This window comes from Cyclopterus lumpus, chromosome 11 (genome assembly GCF_009769545.1).
Source record: "Cyclopterus lumpus isolate fCycLum1 chromosome 11, fCycLum1.pri, whole genome shotgun sequence".
NCBI lineage: Eukaryota > Metazoa > Chordata > Actinopteri > Perciformes > Cyclopteridae > Cyclopterus > Cyclopterus lumpus.
This window is the reverse complement of record NC_046976.1, coordinates 19,747,994-19,772,159: the sequence shown is the minus strand read 5'-3', so window position 1 is coordinate 19,772,159 and position 24,166 is coordinate 19,747,994. Positions and strand designations below refer to the sequence as shown.

The window sequence follows — 24,166 nt, the reverse complement described above, 5'->3', positions numbered from 1 at the left end:
TTCTTTATTACATTTTTTATTTAGGTCCCAAAAAACCATCATAATAACATTATATCAATAATATTAATACAGAAATTGAAAAAAAAGAGGAAAAATAAAATAAAATAGCCTTTCTGTCCACAGCCTCAAACTTTGGGGAAGAGATTCGATCCTCCAGAAAAACTGTTTAATGTCTGTTTTTTTGGGGCGTTGGGGGGGGTTGAACTGGGCGTGGCTTCAAGCTTGAGCGCGCTGTCCGTCATTCTGCTGTGCACCAATCAGGAATGTCAAGGTGAGGCAGGGGGTTGGTTTTTCGAGGTAAAGCGCAGAGTTTCAGTTACTGCTGTGACATCTGGAGGAGGAAAGAAAACGGAGGACGCTTTTACATCAAATCTTGAAGGAACATTTACACAATAATAATAATAATAATATTAATAAATATATATATATAAATAAAAATTAAATATATCTAAATAAATAAACATTTAAAAAAATAGTAAAAGTTAAAAAAATATATCTAAATAAATAAATATATAAAAATAAATAAACATTAAAAAAATATATCTAAATATATAAAAAAATATATCTAAATTAATAAATTATATATATATAAAAATATATGTATATCTAAATAAATAAAAATTTAAATATATATAAATAAATATGAATAAAATTAAATATACCTATATATATATATATATATATATATATATATATATATATATATATATAAATAAATATGAATAAATATATCTAAAAATAAAATTATATATATCAATAAATATAAATATAAAATAGGTCTGCTCCGTACCTGTTGCGTCTGTGTCTGGGTCTCGGGCCCTCGGCTCGCCAGCCGACTCAAGATGTTCCTCTCGGACATCTGGAGCCGCACGGCAACCGGCGGTATCCGTGCGATGGTTGCCGGGAGGCGGGTGACGTCCGCCTTCATGTCACTCAGCAACTCTTCCAGCTGCTTTAGCACTGAGAGAGAAAGAGAATAAATATTAATATTAATAAAGAGATATCACAACAAGATGTATGGTTCATTTTATTAAAATTGTAATACTGTTAAATTTCCATCCGTTGATTTATATTTTTATTGTTCTGCTCTAGTTAAGAAGATAAGTTTGTACTAACTTTGACTATTTCTTCAACAGAACAATTATTTATTTATTTTTAACTAGAACATTATAAATAAACAAGAGTTGACCGTGTAAATCATTTTACAAATTAAAACATTATTGTCAGGAGAGTCTCGAAAAGATCGGGTGCTGAAAATAATAAAGAGGAGAGAAACTTATTTTGGGCCAAATTTAAACCGCCTACCAACAACGAATATCTGATACCAGTCAAAGTGTCTGAACTGCAGGTTGTGATTTTTAAGAAGACGTGTTTGTTAAATCAAGTCGACGCATTTGGGTAAATGTTTTTAAAATGACATGTAAAGACTTCTATACAACCAGAGGAGTCGCCCCCTGGTGGTCAGGAGAGAGAATGCAGCTTTAACACATGAAGCATAGACTTCTATACAACCAGAGGAGTCGCCCCTGGTGGTCAGGAGAGATAATGCAGCTTTAACAAATGAAGCATAGACTTCTATACAACCAGAGGAGTCGCCCCCTGGTGGTCAGGAGAGAGAATGCAGCTTTAACACATGAAGCATAGACTTCTATACAACCAGAGGAGTCGCCCCCTGGTGGTCAGGAGAGAGAATGCAGCTTTAACACATGAAGCATAGACTTCTATACAACCAGAGGAGTCGCCCCCTGGTGGTCAGGAGAGAGAATGCAGCTTCAACACATGAAGCATAGACTTCTATACAACCGGAGGTCGTCGCCTCACCTTTGTGCAGGACGGCGTTGGCCGGTTTGTTCCCGGACATGGACTCCTTGCTGAGGTGCTGGTGGGACTCGGCCAGACACTCCACCTCGCTGAAGCGCGTGTTGAGGGCCATGGAGGGGTGGGAGGGATCCTCGGACATGTTGAGGTAGGCGGCGCGACGCAGCTGCTCCTCGATCACCAGCGCCTGCTCCAACAGCTGCAGGAGGAACATAGACAGGCACGAAAGGGTCAGTCGGGGTTGAGAATATACACATTAATATATAAAACACAAAGTTACATTTACTAAATTAAAACATGGCTACGGCTAAACGTTTTGGGTTTTCGACCAATGTTCACAGCAACGTAGAGGAAGCAAAGCGGTTTGAAAATGTCAGATGAATAAACGTTCCGGTAGAAGTCTGAAGGGAAGAGGAACACGCACACAGTGCTGGTGTTTAAAACATCTTTATAGAAACTTAAAGATATAATAATTAATAATTTGCGGCGACAAGCCTAACAAATACAACAACAAAAAAAGGGACAATTTGGATTCACTAAAGTCACAAAAACACGAGCAAACCAACAGATTTACTCGTTTTTAATGAATTAAAAACGAGAAGACGACAAAAGGAGGTGAAAATACTCGGACTGAACGTTTCCCGTGTCTTCCTACCTTGAACCTCCGGGCGAGGAACTTGTTCTTGATTTCCAGGAAGTTTCCTCGGTTCATCTCTCCCTTGAAAGGCTCGTTGAGGATGGCGAACTTCACGTCGTTCTGGATGTCCTGCCAGCGAGCGTAACCGTGTCTGGGAGGAGCGGTGGTCAAGGGCAACAGCAACAACAACAACAACAACTCCTCCTCCACATCTCACACACAGAGGTCTGAGAGCCAATCACAGGTGGGGAAAGGATACTGTATGATGCCGGCCAGCAGCCAGTAGTCGTGCCGGCGGTGCCAGATCTCGTTGGTCTTCTTGGTGACGGTGGCGGCGCGCTCCTCGTTCTGCCACAAAGAGTGAAGCTCTGAAAAGAGGAAAGATGTCGGTGAGGAAACGAGCGCAGCCGTGTGTGTGTGTGTGTGTGTGTGTGTGTGTGTGTGTGTGTGTGTGTGTGTGTGCGTGTGTGTGTGTACCTGTGAACCCTCCGTCAGCGATGTTGAACATGAATCGGGACTTGGCCGCCTTCTTCTTCTCCTCGCTGGCGGCTGCGGCTGCGACAGCGGCAGCTCCGACGGCAGCTCCCACGATGCCGACTGCGGTCGTCGTGGCGACGGCGGCGGAGGTAGCCGACGCTCCGCTCTCCTTGCCGCCGTCTCCGTTCTGAAGTTTGGTCGCCTCCTCCGGCTTCGGGGGCTCCTTCTCCTCCTTCGGCTCTATTGCGGGAGGACGAGAGGAGGTTCACGATCACGGAGAAACGGACGGATTTTATTCCACAAAAAAAAAGGTTTTATATATAAATAAAAAGTTAATATATATATTTAAAAAAAGGAGGTATGAATAAAAGTTTATATATATATAAAAAAAAGGAGGTATAAATAAAAGTTTTTATATAAAAAAGAGGTATAAATAAGTTTATACATAAAAAAGAGGTATAAATAAGTTTTTATATATAAAGATGTATAAATAAAAGTTTTAATATATAAATCGAGCAATAATAAAAAAATGTATATATAAAAAGAGGTATATAAAAAAGAGGTGTAAATAAAAGTTTTTATATAAAAAGGAGGTATAAATAAAAGTTATATATAAAAATGAGGTATAAAAGAAGTTTCGCTATCGGAGAAGGAAACGGGCGTTTGGTACCTTTCTTTTCATCTGCAGGAGGCGTGGCGTCCATCTTTTCCTCTTTCTTTTCTTTTCCTGCAAAAACAGAGAAAAAAACTTTTTTTTTTAAAAAGAAGAGGGGAGAAAATAAAGAGGGCATCTTTTTAAAAAGATCCCAAACAAACAAACAAACTGCGACACAAAGTTTCTCCCGGAGACCGGATCTGAAACGTCCGGATCCGTTACGGCTGAACAGATTTTATGGGTTTGGAAGGTTTTTTTGTTGGCGCTCCCCATAAAACAAACAGCAACAAGGTGGATAGATAATTATTTTAAGATGATGGAAGAGAAGAAGACACCTCAGTTTTGATTGGTGGCCATGTTTAAAAAATGAGTGATGATTTAGAGAGATTATTATTATTATACATCAGTCGAAGCATCGTCTCGGTCTCATCGTGTTGTACATTTATGGATACATTTTTACGGGACACTTAAATGTTATCCATAACAAAAAAAAGTGTTTTAAGACACGTTGTGAGTGAAAATAAAACCTCAAAACAAATCCCGTTTACAAGCGTTTAAAAAAAAAAAAGAGGAGGAAGAGTTTTACCTTTGACCTCGGGGTCCTCAGATTTGACCTCTGACCCCTCCGTCTTGGCCTCTGACGGCGACTTTGTCTCCTCTCCTGCCTCCGAACTCTTCATCTCGCTCTCTGCCTCCTTCTCTCCCTCCTTCTCCTTCTCCCCGTTGCTCGGTCTGTCCGTCTCCATCGGCTCCTCCCCGTTCTTTTTGCTCTCCGGCTCCGCCGGCGGACTCTTCTCGTCTTCCTCGTCGTCGTCGTCGTCGTCGTCTGGGATGGCGATCACCTGGAAGGCGACGCGGAGGGGGAACATTTTTTTTATAAAAACGCTCAGAATATGCATTTGTTTTTTTGGGGTAAAAATCGTACTTTTATCCACGTCACTCGAACGCATCGTTCCTACCTCGTCGCTGGCGTTCGCCGGCTCTTTGCTGTTGCTCTTCTCCGCCTCGCCCTCTTTCTTCACCTCCGCTGGACTCTTCTCCGCCTCCTTCGCCGCTTCCTCGCTCTTTGAGGAGGAGTCGTCGCCTACAGGAGACAAAAACGCTCGTTATTGTTATTATCGTGTCGTTTTCAAAAAGGGAGAGCGGATGTGTGTGTGTGTGTGTGTGTGTGTGTCCGTTACCTGGAGCAGGTGTGTTGGGCTGCGTGTCGGCGGGGGTTCCGGTGGACGGGGTTTTCCCCGGCGAGTCGAGCTGCGCAGCCGCAGCCGCCGCAGCCGCCTTCTTGCTCTCCTCCAGCTCGGCCATCCAGGGCATCGACCACTGGCCGTTCACGTGCTCGAACTCCTGCACCTGCGACGCGGGGGGAAGCAAACCGGCGGCGTCAAAAAAAAAAAAAGAAACTCAAAAACCCGTTTTGGAGTTTAAACTCCTCAACGCTCTGGTTTCTATATCGCCAACATAAAAAAGGAGGAACTTGTCGAGTGGATTGCAGGACTCCGATTGGACGAGACATCGGCAACGCTGAAGGACGCGTTGCTTACACGTCGGCCATATTGTTCGTTGCGAAATCGTTTAAATTCCTTCCCGACGCAAAATATTTAATAAGAAGACGTCACGTTTCCATTTAGTCGAGTCACACGATTGAGTTTTCCCGTCATTTCATTCAAACTAGTTAAATGTTCTTATGTCTAAGCTAAAAGTAAAAGTGGAGACAAAGTTTCCTCGTCGTTACCTTTTTGCGAATGAGCGACATGACGCCGATGCGCGTGAGGACGTGTTGCCGCGACAACCCTTCTCTGGGGACGCCGTCGGCGAAGGTCTCGGCCCCGTCGGCTCCGGGTTCACAGAGGTGACGCATGAAGAGAGAGACGTACGCCCTGAGAGATCGAATATAAATAGAGTTAGTTATTTATTTATTTACTCTCACTCACGCACACACACACACACACACACACACACACACACACACACACTAACCAGTAACATTCTTACGGATTTCTGTGGGCGACATACAAATTTAACAATATTTTACATATTTTATTTCGGCATATATAAGTTTTAACATACAAAAAAAAAAGGTAATAATTAATACTACAAAAAACTGTCAAATAAGCAAAACAAGAAAAGAAAAGATTTTTTTTAAAAAGAAAGAAGTATTGAAATGAATAGGCAATAAATACAAAACTCTTCTCACTTGAACTCCTTCTCAGATTTCCCCCGCAGGTCTCGGACCAGCCACTGGGTGGTGAAGGCATCCTGGGGAGGCATCCCATAACGCATCACTGCGTTCAGGAAGGCCTTCCTCTGCCGAGAGTTGAAGCCCAACACCTGGGGAACCGGCAGAACACAGGGCCTCTTTACAGCAACCTTTTTAAGCCCAACATCCCTGACCTCTGACCTCTGCCTTGGCGACAGTCTGAGCCCTGATGACTATTATAAGTGGTTCTCAAACTTTCTCTGTCACGCCCACTTCGGAGGAAGAAAAATGTTCACGCCCCCCCAAAAAATACTTTTATTAATCACTACGTGTGACTCTTTCATATAATAGAATAAATAAAATTGCAATCACTTTTCAAGGAAACCAGATTGCTCCATTAGATTGTTAGAACAATGCAAACTGTGCAAAAAATAACTAATATTTGGCAAAGATTAACTTATTGTGGCTGTTTCACACTAAATATCCTTTCAAGATAACAAATAAAGTGCAACCTGTGAAAAACTAAACAAAACAAGTTCAAATATTTGGAAATAAAGAGTTTTACACTGAATCTAAAAAGATTGTGCAACCTGTGCAAAATTAGTACAGATATCTGTGAGCCATCATGTTTAATCAGCATTTGTGGCAATGAGCTGCTTTCCACTAAAACGGGGTTGGAGGCTTGATACGGCCACTCTCAATTCATGCTCAATGTTGAGCTTTTGTTTTGAAGGGCAACAGCAGAACAGCACCACGGCGGAGCTGAGAACACATTTACAGGCGTTCATGAATCTGGCCATCGGAGATCTTTTTTCTGACGTTTGAAGTCCGTAAGAAAACATTTCAGAAGACACTTCGAGAATGGAGGAACAATGCGTTCCTGAATTTATTTGTATTTTATTTTGGAGAGCGGCCGGGAACGTCTCCGAGATCGACCTGGTTGGAGAACACGATGCACAGGTACCCGGGCAGGGGAACCCACGCCGAAAGGGGCCTCACCTCGATGTTGCCTCCCACCCTGGCCAGCAGGGGGGGCAGCGGCTTGTCCTTGTCGTTCCTCAGGCCCTTCCTGCTCGGCCTGCGAGAGTTGGCTGCAGAAATAATAAATAAATAAAACGGACGTGGCGATTACGTCAAGACGCTCTGCAGGAGCATCATTTTTTTAAGCACACGAGCGCGTCACAACAACTGGTTTGTTGCATTAGTTTTTATGGTTTAAGACACGTTTTCTAAATCGAGCGTAACGGCTCTCACCTTCTGTCCGCTCGTCAAAGTCCTCGTCTCCCTCCTCGGACGCCACCGAGTAATCCGATTGGCCGTCGGACTGGTCATCCTGCCAATCGGCTTCGAGGTAAAAAAAAAAAGGACAAACAAGGGAGGGAGAGTTTGTTTAAAGCACGGGGCCAATAAGACGTCGGCTAGATTTATTTTTGTTTCATCACAAATTCAACATTCACACCAACTTTTTTTTAACTTTATTTGAACCTTAAATACAAACGAGGTCAGAACGAGCGCGACCTCGACGTTAGCAGATTACGGGTAAAAAGAAAAGAGGCCAAACTTCAGTTATAAATCCTGTTATTCTGTTAAAAAAACAAGTCTCTGCCGTTGCGTCATGAGTTGTGTTTTTCCACAGTTGTCTGTGTGGGCGTCGCCGGCATTTTCCTCCTCATGCTAAATGGGCTGAGGGTCATGGCAGTTGGGTGCCGTGCATTATGGGTAATGCAGTCTCACGACTGAAGGAGGCGAGTCGGACAACCGGCGTGACGACTTTTAGGGTTAAAATTCATTTATTTATTTTACCTACAAATAAATATTAATAATAATGTAATAAAATTACAATTTCATTCATATATAAATACAAATTAAAAAAATATTATTATTTATTTTATCTACAAATAAATATTTTTTTTCAATTAAATTACTAATAAAATAAAAAAATCTTTGAAAACATTAACATTAAAAAGTAAATATAATAAAATATTTAAATAAATATTTTTTTAAATAATAATAATAATAAAACAGACAATACAGACTTCATTCAACACGTTCTGAAAGCTAAAAGTAGTAAAAAAAAAGAGCAAAGATTACCTCCATTCTTACCTCTGTCTTCTTGAGACCCGTCGTTGTAATTGACCTGCTTGCGGATGCGCTTGCCTTTGCCCAGGTTGCGGGCCAGATCCTCCTGCTGCTGCTCGTAATGGTGACGCAGCAGCTTCTCCCAGTAGTCTGGGTCCACGCTCTCCTCCTGCTTGATGACCTCCCGTTGCACCTCCTCCTCCTGAGCGAAGAAGACGGGAGAAACGGTTGAAGAGGGTACAAAGAAAAACCTGGAGACATTAAGCAGCATCCGATTTTAAGCCCTCGTCCTCTCGGTCCACATGCGCTCACCTCCTCCTCCTCGTCTTTGACCACGTACTGAGCCACCTTGAAGGAGCTCAGGTACTCGTTCATGCTCTGCAGCTCCGTGTCGTCGGTGGCGTCCTGGTTCCTGTCCAGCAGACGGTCGATGGCCTTCTCGTCGTAGTGGATGACGCTGCTGTCCTCCTCCTTGTGCTTCATCGTCATCATCTCACCTGAGCGGCCGCGGGAAAACAACAACAACACGTCAGTTTAAAAACATCTTCTCAACGAATCTGCCCCTCTTCCTCCTCCTCCTCCTCCTCCTCGTGTTCAACTCTCACCTAGACCCCCGTCGAACTCGTCCTTGAAGAGCCGCTCCGTTCCGAACTTGAGGATGTCGTCCAGTTCCTGTTTGGACATGGAGCCCGTCTTGGATCCGAGACCAGGTCGGACCACCAGGTGAGTCAGCATCATCTTCTTCTTGGCAACCTGGACAACGGAAAGAGCGTTTTTATTGTTTGTTAATGTGTCCGGCACCTGCGAGTCTCGTTTTTTCACCAGCTATAAAAAAAACAAAAACAGCTTTTTTGCGCTTAGAACAATTTTTTTTTTTTAAAAGTGTGAAATAATCGTTTCAGATCCAAGCATCCGGTTGTCAACGTTGCGTTGGGCTCGGTCTCGTTTACCTGAGTGATCCTCTCCTCCACAGACGCCTTGGTGACGAAGCGGTAGATCATCACCTTCTTGTTCTGACCGATACGATGAGCTCTGCTGAAGGCCTGAAAACACGAGAAGGGGAGTTGGGAACCGCCAAAATAAGACGAAAAAAAAGCTAAATAAATGTTTCCAAATATATATATATTTGTTTTTAAAAAAAAAGACCGAATGGAAGGAGCAGCAGGAGCGCCGCCGTACCTGGATGTCGTTGTGGGGGTTCCAGTCAGAGTCGTAAATGATGACAGTGTCGGCGGTGGCCAAGTTGATCCCCAGACCGCCGGCTCTCGTCGACAGCAGGAAGGCGAACTGCGGCGCTCCGGGCGCTGGGAGAGAAGGAAGGTCATCAGAGACCCGAAACTTCAAAACCAACACATGATTCGGTCCGTTAGAAGCTGTCGCTCGAGGGAGACGAGCGCCCGGTCTCACCGTTGAAGCGATCGATGGCTTCCTGTCTCATGCCGCCAGTGATCCCTCCGTCGATCCTCTCGTACTTGTAGCCCTCGTTCTCCAGGAAGTCCTCGAGCAAGTCCAACATCTTGGTCATCTGCAGAGGAGACGGTTCCGTGAGGGAAAGATTAAAAAAAAATATATTCATTTGGCCGATCGTCTCAAAAGATTTTGTTTTCGTACACATTTCGAATGGCGAAAGGAAGAGAAAGAAGAACAGAATACACATCTCCCGTACCTGAGAGAAGATGAGCACCCTGTGTCCACCGTTCTTCAGCTTCCTCATCATCGTCTGCAGCAGCACCAGTTTCCCAGCAGCCTTTGTGAGCGCGTTGCCGTCGTACATCCCGTTGGGCATCTTTGAGGCTTCCTGTTTTGGGACGGACCGGACAAACATTTTTAGGGTTTTCCTCGAATTCTGAAAGGACTGCGGCGAAGAAAATATATATATATATATATATATTAAAATTGTATGTGTTGCTTGCATACAATAGCAGCCGTGGGGAAGAGGTAGGGGTGGTTGCAGCATTTCTTGAGGTCCATGACGACGTTGAGCAGAGAAACCTGGTTTCCGCCTCCTTTGGTGTTCAGAGCCTCAAAGTTTTTCGTCAGGATGAATTTGTAGTACTTCCTGCGAACAGAAGGAAAACACACATTTACCCACTTTACGTACACACAACCTTTTTGAATATCATCTGTATTAAGTGTTTAAGAGAAAGCCAGACTCACTTCTGCAGCGGGCTGAGCTCCACCCGGACGATGAGCTCCGTCTTGGAGGGCATGTGCTTGAAGACGTCGGCCTTCAGCCTCCTGAGCATGTGGGGTCCCAGCATGTCGTGCAGCTTCTTGATCTGGTCCTCCTTCGCGATGTCGGCGAACTCCTCCAGGAAGATCTCCAGTTTACTGCAAAAGGGTGAGACGCAGACGGGTGAGACGCAGACGGGTTTCGTGTGATCCGCCGAAGCCGCTGCACACTTTTAAATTCCATTTAAACATTTTCGTTAGAGACTTCAAAGTTGCTTTAAATTAGTGTTTGTGTCTAAGATGTTACGAGAAACTAAACAAGCTTTGTGTGAGGTTTATTCTTCCAACTACTGCAAGATTATCAGCAGTTATAACGATTTAGAGTAGCTGAAACAACAACACTAACACCGCTGACATCAAGACCAGAGCGTTGCACAACAGAGTGCGGCGCCTACCTGAACCGCTCAGGTGTGAGGAAGTTGAGCAGGTGGAAGAGCTCCTCCAGGTTGTTCTGCAGGGGGGTTCCCGTGAGCAGCAGCTTGTGCTGCAGAGGGTAGTTGTTCAACACGCGGAAAAACTACAAGCGGGAGGAAGAAAATAAAAAACACGTCTTCAGCTTCAGTGAAACGGCGGTCGGCAGAAGTTTAGAAGAAGAACTTCTGTGTGAGAAGTTTTATTTTTGATCTCTCAACCATACGTCTGAGGAGGATGTGTGTTTTACTATTAATAGAGAATAAAAAGAAGAAACATGTGTAAATAGCCGCCCCCCCCCCCAAAAAAAAAGCTATATAGGAAGAATGCAGCAGCAGCGTTCATTGCGGATGTTATTTTAAATTGTAAACTATTTAGACAAAAACGCTCATTAGTTTTAGTCCCATTTAAATTGAATGTTTTATCATTCATAATTTGTCTTTTAGTAAAAACATTTAGTTTTTGTGTGAAAAATAAATCAGATTATATTGATCTGTCACGTTAAAGATTTCCTCTTGATGGGCATTTGATCATTCTTAAAAGATGCCCCGCCCCCTTTAACCTTTGACCCCTGCGTGCGCCTACGGAGTCCGTACCTTGGACTGGTTGTTCTTCAGCCTGTGGGCCTCGTCCACCACCAGGCAGGCCCAGTCTATGGAGCCCAGGATCGCCATGTCGATGGTGATCAGCTCGTAGGAGGTCAGCAGGATGTGGAACTTCACCGACGAGTCTTTCTGTTGGGGGGGGGGGGGGGGACGACGACAACAACAACAACAACAGGGACAAGACGTCACCGCCGGTCCGCCGGGAACTCGTGTTTTGCGTATTTGAGGCCGGCTCGCCCTCCTCCGCTCACCCTCATCCTGGAGGCCTTCTTCCCTCCCCGGATGGCGTTGTCCTCGAAGGAGAACTCGTTCTCCCGGATGACGGCGCGGCTGTCTTTGTCGCCGACGTACGTCACCACGTACATGTCGGGCGCCCACATCTCGAACTCCCTCTCCCAGTTGATGATGGTGGAGAGCGGCGCGCTCACCAGGAACGGCCCCTTGGAGTGGCCCTGCGGAGGGGAAGGAGGGGGGGGGGGGGGTCAGGGGTCAACCAGAGTCGGTTCAGGAACTCGGGTGTTCGATTCTCGTTTCAAACCAATTAGAACTGAAAAGAAATATTTTTGCTAAAAAGTGAACCTTCATTTTTGAGGTCATTTCACCTCGAGCTACGATTGATTATTAAAAATCGGATGATTATCTTCTTCATTATTCGATGGATCCTTTTGGTTAAATACATCCAAAAGAAGAATCCTGCTAAATAATATAATTTGAGAAGTAAACGAGCACCAATTAAGAGAAACTGAAAACTCAACAAACTGTCTTGAATTCAAGTCATTGTGTTCTGAACTTGATATGCATTTAAAATGTTAAACGATGCCGACAGACTTCATAAACACACACACATATGTATATATGTATATATATATATATATATATATATATATGTATATTTACACACACACACACACACACACACACACACACACATACATATATACACACACATGTGGTTTATAAATAAATCCTCAGATCCCCTGCTGCTCCGGCAGGAAGTGTATTCTGGCCTTCCTCCTGTAGGTGGCGCTCGGCGCTCACGTGACCGCCGTCTGAGAACGATTAGCGCTCGAGATTGAACTCGATGTCGTCAGATTTCACCTGACTTATACAAAATGGCTGGATGGCTCCTGGCCAATAGGAGCACGGCTACACACACACACACACACACACACACACACACACACGTGTGCATTCAAAACAAATTAATTATCTTATGTTAAATAGGAAAATAAATCAAAAATCATGACTTTAAAGTAAAAACATTGACTTTATGTGCTGAGCCCCGACAAAAAACTAAATAATCTCCCTACAAAACAAGATATATATATTAAAATAGACACACACACACACACACACACACCTCACAGCCGACCCACCTCCTTGTAGAGCGAGTAGAGGAACACGGCGGTCTGCACCGTCTTGCCCAGGCCCATCTCGTCAGCCAGGATGGTGTCGGTGCCCTGAGCCCAGGAGAACCGCAGCCAGTTGAGCCCCTCCAGCTGGTAGGGGTGCAGGTTCCCCCCCGTGCTGTCCAGGTAATCCGGCTGACGCTCGAACTTTATGGTCGGCTGCGGGAGACGTGAGCGCAGGTCAGAACCGCCCCAACGTTTGACAGGAAGTGGAAAACCTTCCAATGCGTTTTGCACTCACGTCTACCACGGGGTTCTCGGGCGGGCGGTCGGGCCGCTTCACGCGCCCCTTCACCTTGATCTTCTTCCCCGGCTTCCCCTCGTCTCCCATCATCAGCTCTCTGGAAAGGAAAACCGCGCATAGGTCAGCACAACAACAACAACAACAACAAAAAAAGGGTTTTCCTTGAAGAAGAAGAAAAAAAAAAAAAAAGGTTGACCGCCGTCTTCTCACCTGTGGTTCCAGTACTGCACCTTGAGGTTGTCAAACTCGGGCACGTCCATGTCGTCGGCCTCCCAGGTGGCCTGGTCGTACGCCAGCTCCCTCCACTTGATCAGGTAGTGGATGTTGTTCTTCCTGTCCACGCTGGGGAAATAGATAAATACATATATATTTAAATAGTCATTTTTCATGTTTGGCAAAACGTTTCACAACCACAGCGCCTGAAATATTAGGTTTTCTTTAATAAACTGAACACTACTTAACATTCAGAAACAAGGGACTATGCTCATAAAAAAAAAAAAGGTGAACTAAATAATCAACTACAAAAAAAAGGGAGCAGAAAAACACTATTTTTTTTATATTTTCTTATTGTGATAAAGATCACTTGGCACTTTGCCGTCTCCTCTCCTCACCTGTGGTTGATGATGCGGTGCATCAGCAGCCACTCGTACTTGATGCCAAAGCGCAGGTACTTCTCCTCCAGCTTGTAGTACATGGGGTCCTTGTTCCTCCTCTTCACGCTCTTGTCCTCCTCGCCTTCGCCGAAGTCCACGGCCGGCGGGTCGTCCATGTCGTTCTTCCTCTGGTAGTTTCTGAACAGCACCTGACAGTAGAGCTCCAGCTGGAGAAGAAAAAAGATTTTTTTTTTTAAATTTTTTTTAAAGGAGGCGAGAACGAGGGAGACGGGAGATTCCGATTGGTCGTTGGGTTACACACACATACACACACACACACACCTGGATCTCCGTGACCCAGGAGCAGTGCCAGTACGACATGCTGGACCACTTGGTGAAGAACTCCCGGTCCGGACGCCCCACCAGCGGTTTTGGGTCGGGGGCGTCGGCCGCGAGGTCCGGCGGGCGGGGGACCGGCGTGGGGTCGGGGACCTCGCCCCACCGCCACGTCAGGATCTTCTGGACCTTCCCCTTAATGGCGGGACACTAGAGGGAGGGGGAGGGGAGGGGGGAGACATTAATATGACGGCGTGAAGACGATAAAAGTGTTTGAACTTTTTATTCCGGTTTTCCACCTTCATCTGAAATAAATCAATTGGTAATTTCTCACTTTCATTTAACATTTTATAGACAAAGCAATAAAAAAATGTTTTAAAAGTGTTAATATCCCTTTTCTTTGCGTTTATTCAGACAACAAGATGGAATATTATGTCTCACACACTTTGTCCCAAAAAAAAATAATTTTAATTTTAATAATTTTTTTGGAAGATAAAAAAAAAAAAAAAATGTAAAAAAAATCTGGAAAATGGTGCTGGTCAATTTAAACTTCTTTTCCAGACATTTCATGGACAATAAATCAAGATGATAATAATAATAATAATAATAATAATAATAATAATAATAATCAGATTACTTGATAATTAAAATAATTTTCGGAAAATAACCACTGATTTAAAAAATGTTTGTTGCAGTTTATTTTCTTGTGTGACATCAAGTATTTTAATAACTCCATTTAACCGTTTTGATAAATTGATTTACAAAAATATAAATTCATTTTCTGTTGATCAACGGCTCTGCAAATAACCGTTTTGATCGTTATATATATATATATATATATATATATAATATTCCAGCGTTTCCATGACACTTTAAACTAAATCTGTCTCTCCGGAGAGAATCTCTTGCTGCGTTTTCCGCGTCGGCTTCTCGAAGGTCACCTGGACGACCTCGACGGGCGCAGAGACGAAGCACAGAAGAAGGAGCACAAACAACCGCCACTCTCACCGTGCACCGGGGGCAGATCCACTCTCCGTTGGGGATCTCGGGCAGCGGCGGGTTGAGGCAGTGGATGTGGTACGACGACGGGCACGAGTCGCAGCAGAGCAGCTCTCCTCCGTCTTTGCACACGCGGCAGAACTCCATGTGGTGGTCGTCCTCCTCCATGTCCACCGTCTCGTTGATTTCCTCCTCTCCTTCCGAGGGCTCCTCCCTGGCCTCCCACTGGATGCCCTCCTTCTCCTGGGACGAGGGGGAACAACAAAAATCATTGTTTTAATATAGAAAAAACCAGCTCTCGAGGGCGATACTACGCCCACAAAAACTTAAAGAGTGTCGGCGGGTCGGCTTACACAGTGCGGGCAGCTCCAGGTGCCCTCGGGGGCCTTCTCCATGTCGGGGTCCAGGCAGACCATGTGGTACGCTCGGGGACAGGTGTCGCACAGGATGATCTCTCCGCCCTGCTGGCAAACCTCGCAGTAGTCCTGGTGGTCCGTCTCGTAGCCGTCCCCGTCCTCAGCTTCAGATTCACAGTTAAAAAAAGAGAAAAGAAAGGAGAGAAAACAAGGCATTTAAAAGAAAAGAAAAGCCTCAGATCATCACAGGATACGATGCGTGCATCACACCAACAAAACGTAAACATACATTTAGACTTTCGTTTAAAGACTTTTAACCGTGTGGATCGCGTTTCTTTCCAAAACACTTTTTTTTAATTTTTTTAAAGGTTTAAAATGTGTTAAAAAACCTCCGAGACTCAACTAAACGTCAAAAACTGTCGTTAAAAAAAAGCCATCTGTGACGTCATACGAGCGGCTGCAGAAGAGGAGGAGGATGATGATGATGATGATGATGATGATGACGGGCTAGTAGAAGACGGCCAAGACCAAGATGTCGTCCTTCTAAATATAAAATCGTCTGACTCAGGCACAGTGACTAATGTGTGTGTGTGTGTGTGTGTGTGTACACCTCCTCATGTTGTCGTCCACTCTGCAGACTTTTTAATGCTTTAATGCACCGCAGTCATTACCGGACTCACGGACGTGTGTTTAAACCCGCAGTTCACGCCTCAACAGGTAGAGCTCTGACTCACCGGGGCGGAGCGAGGAACCACCGATGTGACGGGTTCAACTCCCACAGGCGGCACAAAACCTACGGGTTATTTAGCGTAACGGCAAGAAGTAGGAGGAGGAGGAGGAGGAGGATGGAGGACACGAAGAAGAAGACCGAACGTCAGAGTAACACACACACACACCTTTCTTCTTCTTGGGTTTGCTCTTGGACGGCTTCTTTTTGCTGCGGCTGCTGCGGCTGTTGGATCCCTCCGAGACGGAGACGCTGTTCATGCTGCCGTCCTCGAAATCGCTGTCCACTTCGGGCTCGTCCTCCTCGCTCTGTGCAAACGTGAGAGGAAGACACACACACACACACACACACACACACACACACACACACACACACACACACACACACACACACACACACACACACACACACACACACACACACACACACACACACACACACACACACACACACACACACACACACACACACACACACACACACACACACACACACACACACACACACACACACACACACACACACACACACACACACACACACACACACACACACACACACACACACACACACACACACACACACACACACGTTTAAAAACAGTTTGTCGTACACAACTTCATGTGGGCGTCCAAGAAGTGAGAGAAGCGGTGGGTCGTACCGACGAGCGTTTCCGCTTGCTGTTGAAGCCTCCCAGTTTGATTTTGAGAGGCGCCACCTTCTTGGTCTTGGCATTGTTCTTCTTCTCTTGTGCTTTAGGCGTAGGCTTGGACTTCTTGCGGGCGTTGGGACCTGCCGACGCGACACAAGCAGACGTCAGTCGCGCGCGCAGACGAAAAGGAAGAAGAGTAAAAAAAAAAAAAAAGGTCGCTGTGACGCGTCAGACCGCCGTACCTTTCCCCTCCTTAGTCTTGGCCTTGCGTAGCGGCGGCGCCGGGGGCTGCGGCGCCTCCACGGGGGCCGGCGGCGGCGGAGGCGGCGCGACCGGCGCGACCTCCGCCACCATGGTGTCGACCGCGGCCGGCACGTTGGCGGTGGCCAGCGCCGCGTTGGCGGCGGCGGCGCCCCTCAGGGGGTTGTTGGTGCTGAACTCGCGCCACTTGGCGCCCAGGACCATCATCATCTTGGACACGGCGATCTTGGGGTTCTTGGCTGCGATGAGGGGCCTTGGAGGCGAAGGGGAATAAAAACGGTTTAGAAAACGTGGGTCCGATTCATCAACAACAACAACAACAACAACATGGGGGAAACAACAACACGGTTCCCATTTCCTCAGACACACGGGTTCCAGGTCTACCTGACGAATTGGCTGAAGGCCTTGTAGTTGGTCAGAGAGCGGTAGTCCTCCTCCGTGAACACGTGGTCGATGTCCTCCATGCCCCAGTCGTCGAGCAGCTGGGACGACGACTTTGGCTCCTGCAGGAAAACAACAACAACAACAACAACAACAAGCTTCATTAGAGGGACAAGATTAATAGAGAAACATGAAAATGAATGCTTTTGTAAAAAGAACCGCGGTCACAAGATACAATATGGAACCGGTTGACTCGGAGGGGAAGTGGACGATGTTTACATGTCAACGATCAGACACGTTTGTGTGATCCGTCAACAAAAACGGGGGGAAAAATAAAAGCAGGTAAAACGCCGAAAACTGGAAGATTTTTGGGATCGACGAGCTGCCGAGTCTTCAGTAATAAAAGCGGAGGGAAAAAAAAGGCACAATTGCGACATAATACACACACAAGTCCCATTAAACTCAATAACAACAGTGACAGCCGTACAGCACACACACACACACACACACACACACACACACACACTAATCTGTTATCTCAGCGAGGAGTCATCGATACTAACCCGATCAATTGATTGGCTGACCAGAGTGCGGCGGAGAACCTGGTTCAGGAGGCGGATCGATGCGTCTTTAAGTTCATTTAGCCAACAAGGCGTCCTTGTTTCTAAAGTTAGCGAGTAACCCGGAATCCTTAAATAATCCCGATTGTGAATTTTTGACATAATCATTTGAATCGACGGCGTTTTTGTTGTTGTTTTTAAAAAATATATTTTATTGGAGTTCGTTAGGATTAAATCTTCCAAATTGACAATCTGGTTTTTAAAGATAATTATATTAAAATAGTTTCGTGATATAATTACTGGTTTAGTCCAACACAATTATTTGTTAGCTCGTCAAAAAAAAAGAAAGTAAAATGATTAAAACCACTAAAGTAAAAAAAAAATGTATAAAAAAATAAAAAAGTTGATGGTTCCAGCTTTTGTAGCTTAGTTTTTTTTTTTTTCATTGATCTTAAAAACATTTTAAATTGCTTTTGTTGGGACAATAAAAAACACTTTCTTGCAATCGGAGCTTTAAAAAGAAAAGAAAAGATGTTTTTAAAAGGAAAATCGACCTGAAGTTTAAAAAGGCCCCGAGCAGGTGAGCAGTAATTCCCTCTTCCTCTTCCTCCTCTTCCTCCCGTCTTAATAAATGGCTGCCGAACAGATCGAGGGGCGGCTCTGACTGAATCAAAAATGTGTTTATCTAACCCAAAAAAAAAAAAAAAAGGGTCAAGAGCGCAGTGCGGTGCGGCGCTAAGCAGGGTTGCCAAGGTAACAGCATATATGCCTTACAACACCCGCCCCAGACACACACACACACACACACACACACACACACACACACACACAACGCCACCCCCTTGCATAAGTGTCATTAACTACAAGGCCCCCTATTGGCCGCCGGGTCTTCCCGAGTCCACCAGACACGGCTCTTTGTTTAACCATCTCTCAGATCACATTTCTGTCTGTCAAACCGGGACCGACTCCATTACAGGTACGCCGTCAACAGGCGTTCGCCGTGGAGCACACAAAAGGCCTTTTTACAGGCAGAAATCGGGGTAAACCGTAGATTCTTAGTGTTTCGACCACAAAAATGCGCACAAAGCGCAGTTTTTTATAATGCTATACCAGTAGTTTTGCATGTTTTGGTCCATTAGCTACATTTCTCATACACTTGACCTCACAGCTAAATGTATTTGCATGATGTTGCTCTTTCAGAACAGATGACATGAGGTTATAAAGTGGAGATCTGGCCATTTAACCCGTGCTTAACCACATTTTACACACAGCAATGTCAAAACTGGCACACAAACTGGCACTGGTTTTAGAGTCTGAACCCTAAAACCAGCGGTCTGAACAAAAAAATAATAAAATAAAAAAATCGACAAAACTTCTCCGTTTATCGCAGCCAGAAACTGTCGCAAACATCCGATGTTTATCTTTTTCCACGGTCCTTGAACACATCGTGTGAGACAAACGCTCCTCACCAAACAAAAACAATTGGGATAATGCATAAAATTTAGTCCTTCGAATAAACCGGCTGCTCCAACTGAGGCTGTAAAACTGAGCCATTTTTCACCCCAACATAAGTGGGGTGAAATGTTGGATATAAAGAAGTTACTCTGCACAAAAAGACGTTTCCATGCAGGACTCGTCTTCACGGGGCTAAAGACCTGTGACCCCGTAGTGGTGACGGATGCGCTCCGGTCCGCCAGTCTTGGTTAGATTCCACACGATCGCGCAAGAATTATTAGAATTCACGGGTTTCTCGGGAGCGCATGCAAGACTTTTTCGTTCCGATTGTGGCTTTCTCAACCCCGAGAAAAGATAGATACTTCCTGGCTAAATCTTCAAAGGCCATCAAAGCCATTTCAAACTCTTTTGCCATCGACTCCTCACCGAGCTGTCGTCGTCGTCGTCGTCGTCGTCTTCCTCCTCGGGCTCCGGCTCTTTCTTCTTGGAGCTGCTCCTCTCGACGCCGGAGCCGCTCCTCTTCTTCTCCTTGCTGCCGCTGCCGCCGCCCCTCTTCTTCTTCTTGCGTCCCGGCGTGTAGTCGCTGCCCTCGCTGTCGGAGCGCAAGGCATGGCCGCCTTCTTCCGCCGCCTCCGCCCCGCCCACGTCCATGAGCTCCGGGGAGCTAATCGGGAGCTCCTGGAACAAAAAAAAAAAGGGGAGGGGGAGGTTGATTAGGACTAAAACACCTGTCAACTTGTACTTGCTTTTTTTCAGCAACAAGCGGTGTTGAAAAATATCTCTGATAGTTCTTCAGATGCTTTAAACTCCAAGGAAAGGTCGAGTTGTGCGCTCTAAAAAGTAAATACAAGTAGGGAAATTCTCTCTGTATAATTCAAAGAATGGTGTGAGGGGAAAAAAATAGGTTAAAGTCCACCCAATGCATAGTAATAAATAATAAAAAAGGGGGGCTGAGAGAGATTAAATCACGGTCACTTCCGTATGATGAAAGCCTCGAGGCAGCTTCGACAATTATGACAGCTAAGCTAAGGTAGCTTGCCAGCTAGCGACATGACACGGGGCACTGAATTTGAGGAGGACGTGGTTTTATCGGGCCATAAACGAGACAACGACAACCCAATGGCGGGCCCTTTCCATCTCACTCCCCACCCATGGGGGAGCGGTTTTGATGGGGAGGAGGGTGGCCCGGCAACCAGGGGAGGGAAGCACATCGCCAGATAACGAACACCCGATTCAGGAACGTGACAGAAGCTACCTGGTGATCAGGGAAAAGTCAAATATAATAAAAGACGCCAACTAGTGGGCAAAATGGCCCAAAATATCAGGACCTGTCGGGGAGCTTCAGCACAACGAGAGCGCAAGTGTTGAAGGGAAACTTGGCGGAGGGGGTCTACCTGTGGGGGTCTATCTGTGTGCGCTGGGTGTGGCACCTGGATTGTTGAGGCGACCGCACGAATAAAACGTAACACAGGGGCGGAGCTACATGAGGGGAAACAAGAACGACTCCCCCCGGGTCACTTTTACACTGCTTTCATGATTAAAAACTGATTTAAGGTGCAAGACGTGCAGCGTGAACCCGACGGCACACGTTAACATGCACGTAAACATTTTAACTGCCACGCTAGGGCAGGAAGACGTCCAGCATTTTACAATCGTAGCTACTTCCAGACGATTTGACTTTGTCGGCTGTTTTGCCTCCAAGAGGAGATTGTCAAAATGTTTCCGGTGAAGTTTAGCCAACAGCGTGAGGATTACAGGCTAGTTTTTTTTGTTTAAAAATCCAACACATCATGTGGGACATGGGATCAAAAAAAAAAAGTTGTTGTGTACTTCGTGTAGTTTTTTTTTTTACCTCTCTGCGCGACCGCCTCTTGCTGCCCTTGCTCTCTTTGCTCTTCTTGGCCTTCTTCTTCTTCTTCACCTTCGGGGTCTCGTTCTCCGAGACCTCCTCTTCCTCATCGTCTGCAAAAAAAAAAAAAGACAGACAAAAAAGTCAGGTCAACCCTGAATATTAAAAAGAGATTGATTGAAGGAACTCCTTTTCTTTTTGACTTGCCCCCTCATCGGGACGCCACTTTTTTTTAATTTCTTTTTTTTACCCTTGAAGTGACCGACTAGCTTCCTTTTTAGGTTTTAACAAACACAACCGAGGGAATAAAGTCTGGGACTTGAGCGGGGTGATTTAGCGTTCCTTCTTGCCCCTGCCGGGCTGTAACCGCATTCACATGGTGTTAAATAACATTTAAGTGGCCCGTGATTAGATGGCTGGAATAAAAACCAACAGGAGTCCCGAGTAGTGGAGGATAAACCAGTGGTTTGGGCTGCTAGTTGCCCCTTAGGGGGGGTAATTCAAATCAGTTTTGTTCCAGTGGTTAAAACCGTAATTTACAACTGATTCGTAATTAGAATATACCCCCACACACACACACACACACACACACACACACACACACACAGGCCGGACGACAGAGAGGATCCCAGTCCAGCGTTTGGCATCGCCTCAGTGGCTCCAAAGTAAAGCGTTGTCGCACTTGTAATCGACTATGGTAATAAAAAAAAAAGAAGAGTAAAAGGTAAGCAGCCATTAAGACACACCTGGTGAGGAAGAAGCGTTAATGGGATGAGCTGTGTGTTTTTTTTATATATTAATGTCATTAATAGGCTGTGTGTGACGCTGAAGTGATATCCGTCCACAGACTTCAAAGCGAGGTGTGTGGACTCCCAAAAATATCAGAACGACTAAAAAAAAAAAGAAGAAGATACCGTTTGAAACTTAAAAATGGACTTAATTAATGAAGCCGTCATTCGAACGAAGAGAGAAATAAGAGTGTCTTTGGCTTTCGTGCCGGAGAGAGAAGGAAAACTTCTGAAGACATGAAGTTTGACGGCCGTTATATTTCTCACGATCTAAAAAAATTAAGTAAAAAAAAGACTAAATGCGTAATCAATTATGAAATATAGCTCAACAAGCTCCTGCTTGAGGTCATGTCCATTTCAGTGGTGGAATAAATAAAAAATAAAAAATGTTAAACACATCCACTCAAGTACTATACCTACAGACAATCCTGAAAAACTACTTCTTTACAGGAGCATTTCCATTATCAGGAGGAAATACTGTACTTTCAAAAATAAAAAAAATAATTAAACTGATTACATTAGTATAGTTTAAAAAAGGTACCACAAAGCGAACGCATCAGTCATTATAATCCAATGTTACATATAGGATCCTGAATTTTTTGTATTTAAGTAAATGCATTTACTTTTACTCAAGTAAGATTTTGAGTGCAGACCTTTTCTTCTCATTCATAAACACACACACTATATATATATATATATATATATATAGTTTATTTGCATCAAACTCCCAATAATAAAAATAAGATCTGAATAAACGTGCATTCATATTTTCTGCGCATCTTTTGGTTGGATTGCACAATATTTAAACGGATGCCGCAATCACGTGACATGTTCATTAAGCTGGAGCTGTGTGATGAATTAAACGCAGCATTTTTTTTTTTTTTTTTTACGGGACGACTTGTTCTCAACGGTTCCACTGTGTGCGCAGCGCGTGCACGTCGGTATTATACACACACACACACTGTAAACAATGCAACCCCGACCACCAGTCTGCGTATATAATATCTATCCAGGAAGATGAATCGATAAGATATTGTTTTATTTGCACTTTATTCGCTCCCCCCTCCCACACACACACACTTCCGTCTCTTTCTAAGCACACACAACGTACGCGCGCGCACGCACACAACAAACCGCCGGCCACGAGGAGGGAAACGCTGCGGGAACGTCATCCGCGAGCTTCCAAGCTAACTGGCTGCCTCCATCTTGTCATCGGACACGTAAATAACGCCGGTAGCAGGCGACCGTCTACCGGGGGAAACACGACCGGGAAACCGGCGTAAAATGTAGTCGCGCCCCCTCCCTCCCTCCCTCTCTCACACATGTTTGTGTTAATAAAAAAAAAGACAACAATAAACCGACAACGCGCACACATTTAAACGTTCCCCCCCCCCCCCCCCCCCAGCTTTTAAGTTAGCAACATTAGCTCTGCGGGCCGAAACGTGATGCATGTCAATGTAAAAACAGGCGGAAAAACATCTGCTCGATGCTAGCTCGCGAGCCTCCCGCCTTACCGTGAAGTAGCCGGTCCTCCGGGGCTCCGTAGCCGTCCGCGCCGTCGTCCTCGCTTCCAGACATCGCGGACGAGGAGAGGAGCAACTTTATAATTTAGTTAGCTAAGCGGTTTAGCTAAACTAAATATAAAAAAGTTGCGCGATCCAGAGTTCTGGTCCGGGTCTTTAGAGAGTCGGTTCGGTCGGTGGGCCAGGTCTCTCCCCCCCCCCCCTCGACTGACAAGGGAAATAAGAAACAAAAAAAAGACAGAAAACGGAAGTGAATATTTTAATACCAGCGAACACGCAATTTAAAAAACAACAACAAACAACAACCTGCCAAACAAACAAACTCACCACGCGGACTTTTGTTTTAAATAAAAGACAATAAATTATAACTTTATCTGGCGATGAGACAGATTACAAGCCTCCATCTCCCCCCGCGTGCAAGCTGACATGTTGCCATTAGCACGCGCTGCTAGCCGGTTCGGAGACGATCCCCCCCCCCAACAAAAAAAGATACAATAAATAAAAGCAGAAGAAGAAGAAGAAGAAGAAGCAGCAGCAGAGAGGCCGCTTTGAGGACTTAATACATCTTCTTTAAATAAACAATCCGGCGTCCGGCTTCAGCTTTTACTCAAGTATTTTTTTTTTTTTTTTTTTTTTACAAACAATAAAACCACCACACAAAAAAAACCTGAGATACTCACAACTTGATTCACGCAGCCCAAAAAAATAAAAAATAAAAACCCAGTAAGTCCGCGCTGACTTTGTCTATCAATCAATACTTGGGTCCTTAAGGTAGCGACACACGGACACATTTAAATATATTTCCGTGTTTTATTAAAAATATATATATATATATATATGTAGAGCGCAGCGTGTGCGCACGACGCCGTCTCCTCTTTCTCTCCCTTTTGCACACTACACACACCCCGCACGCGCGCGCACA

The 24,166-nt window shown here is 45.0% G+C and overlaps 1 protein-coding gene across 2 annotated transcripts; it reads right to left on the bottom strand.

Moving 5' to 3' along the window:
* Positions 1-24,166, bottom strand: LOC117738738 (chromodomain-helicase-DNA-binding protein 4-like). Of its 2 annotated transcripts, none has more exons than XM_034544830.1 (41): positions 23,925-24,166; positions 23,236-23,451; positions 20,937-21,046; positions 19,511-19,762; positions 17,073-17,191; positions 16,670-16,941; positions 16,437-16,567; positions 15,945-16,083; positions 15,046-15,212; positions 14,702-14,935; positions 13,700-13,903; positions 13,376-13,584; positions 12,975-13,106; positions 12,762-12,861; positions 12,488-12,679; positions 11,363-11,563; positions 11,103-11,240; positions 10,491-10,612; positions 10,021-10,194; positions 9,781-9,922; positions 9,530-9,661; positions 9,271-9,388; positions 9,043-9,167; positions 8,814-8,906; positions 8,469-8,616; positions 8,176-8,360; positions 7,876-8,065; positions 7,039-7,128; positions 6,784-6,875; positions 5,782-5,915; positions 5,320-5,464; positions 4,769-4,937; positions 4,547-4,671; positions 4,174-4,429; positions 3,603-3,659; positions 2,933-3,172; positions 2,715-2,823; positions 2,474-2,606; positions 1,822-2,017; positions 791-960; positions 1-331 (listed from the first exon to the last, which is right to left on the bottom strand). In XM_034544830.1, the coding sequence occupies exons 2-41, from the start codon at positions 23,297-23,299 to the stop codon at positions 317-319; spliced, it is 6,024 nt and encodes a 2,007-aa protein (XP_034400721.1). In that variant the 5' UTR covers positions 23,300-23,451; positions 23,925-24,166; the 3' UTR covers positions 1-316. The 2 variants fall into 2 exon arrangements, with proteins under 2 accessions (XP_034400721.1, XP_034400722.1); XM_034544831.1 differs by having other exon boundaries at positions 7,888-8,065.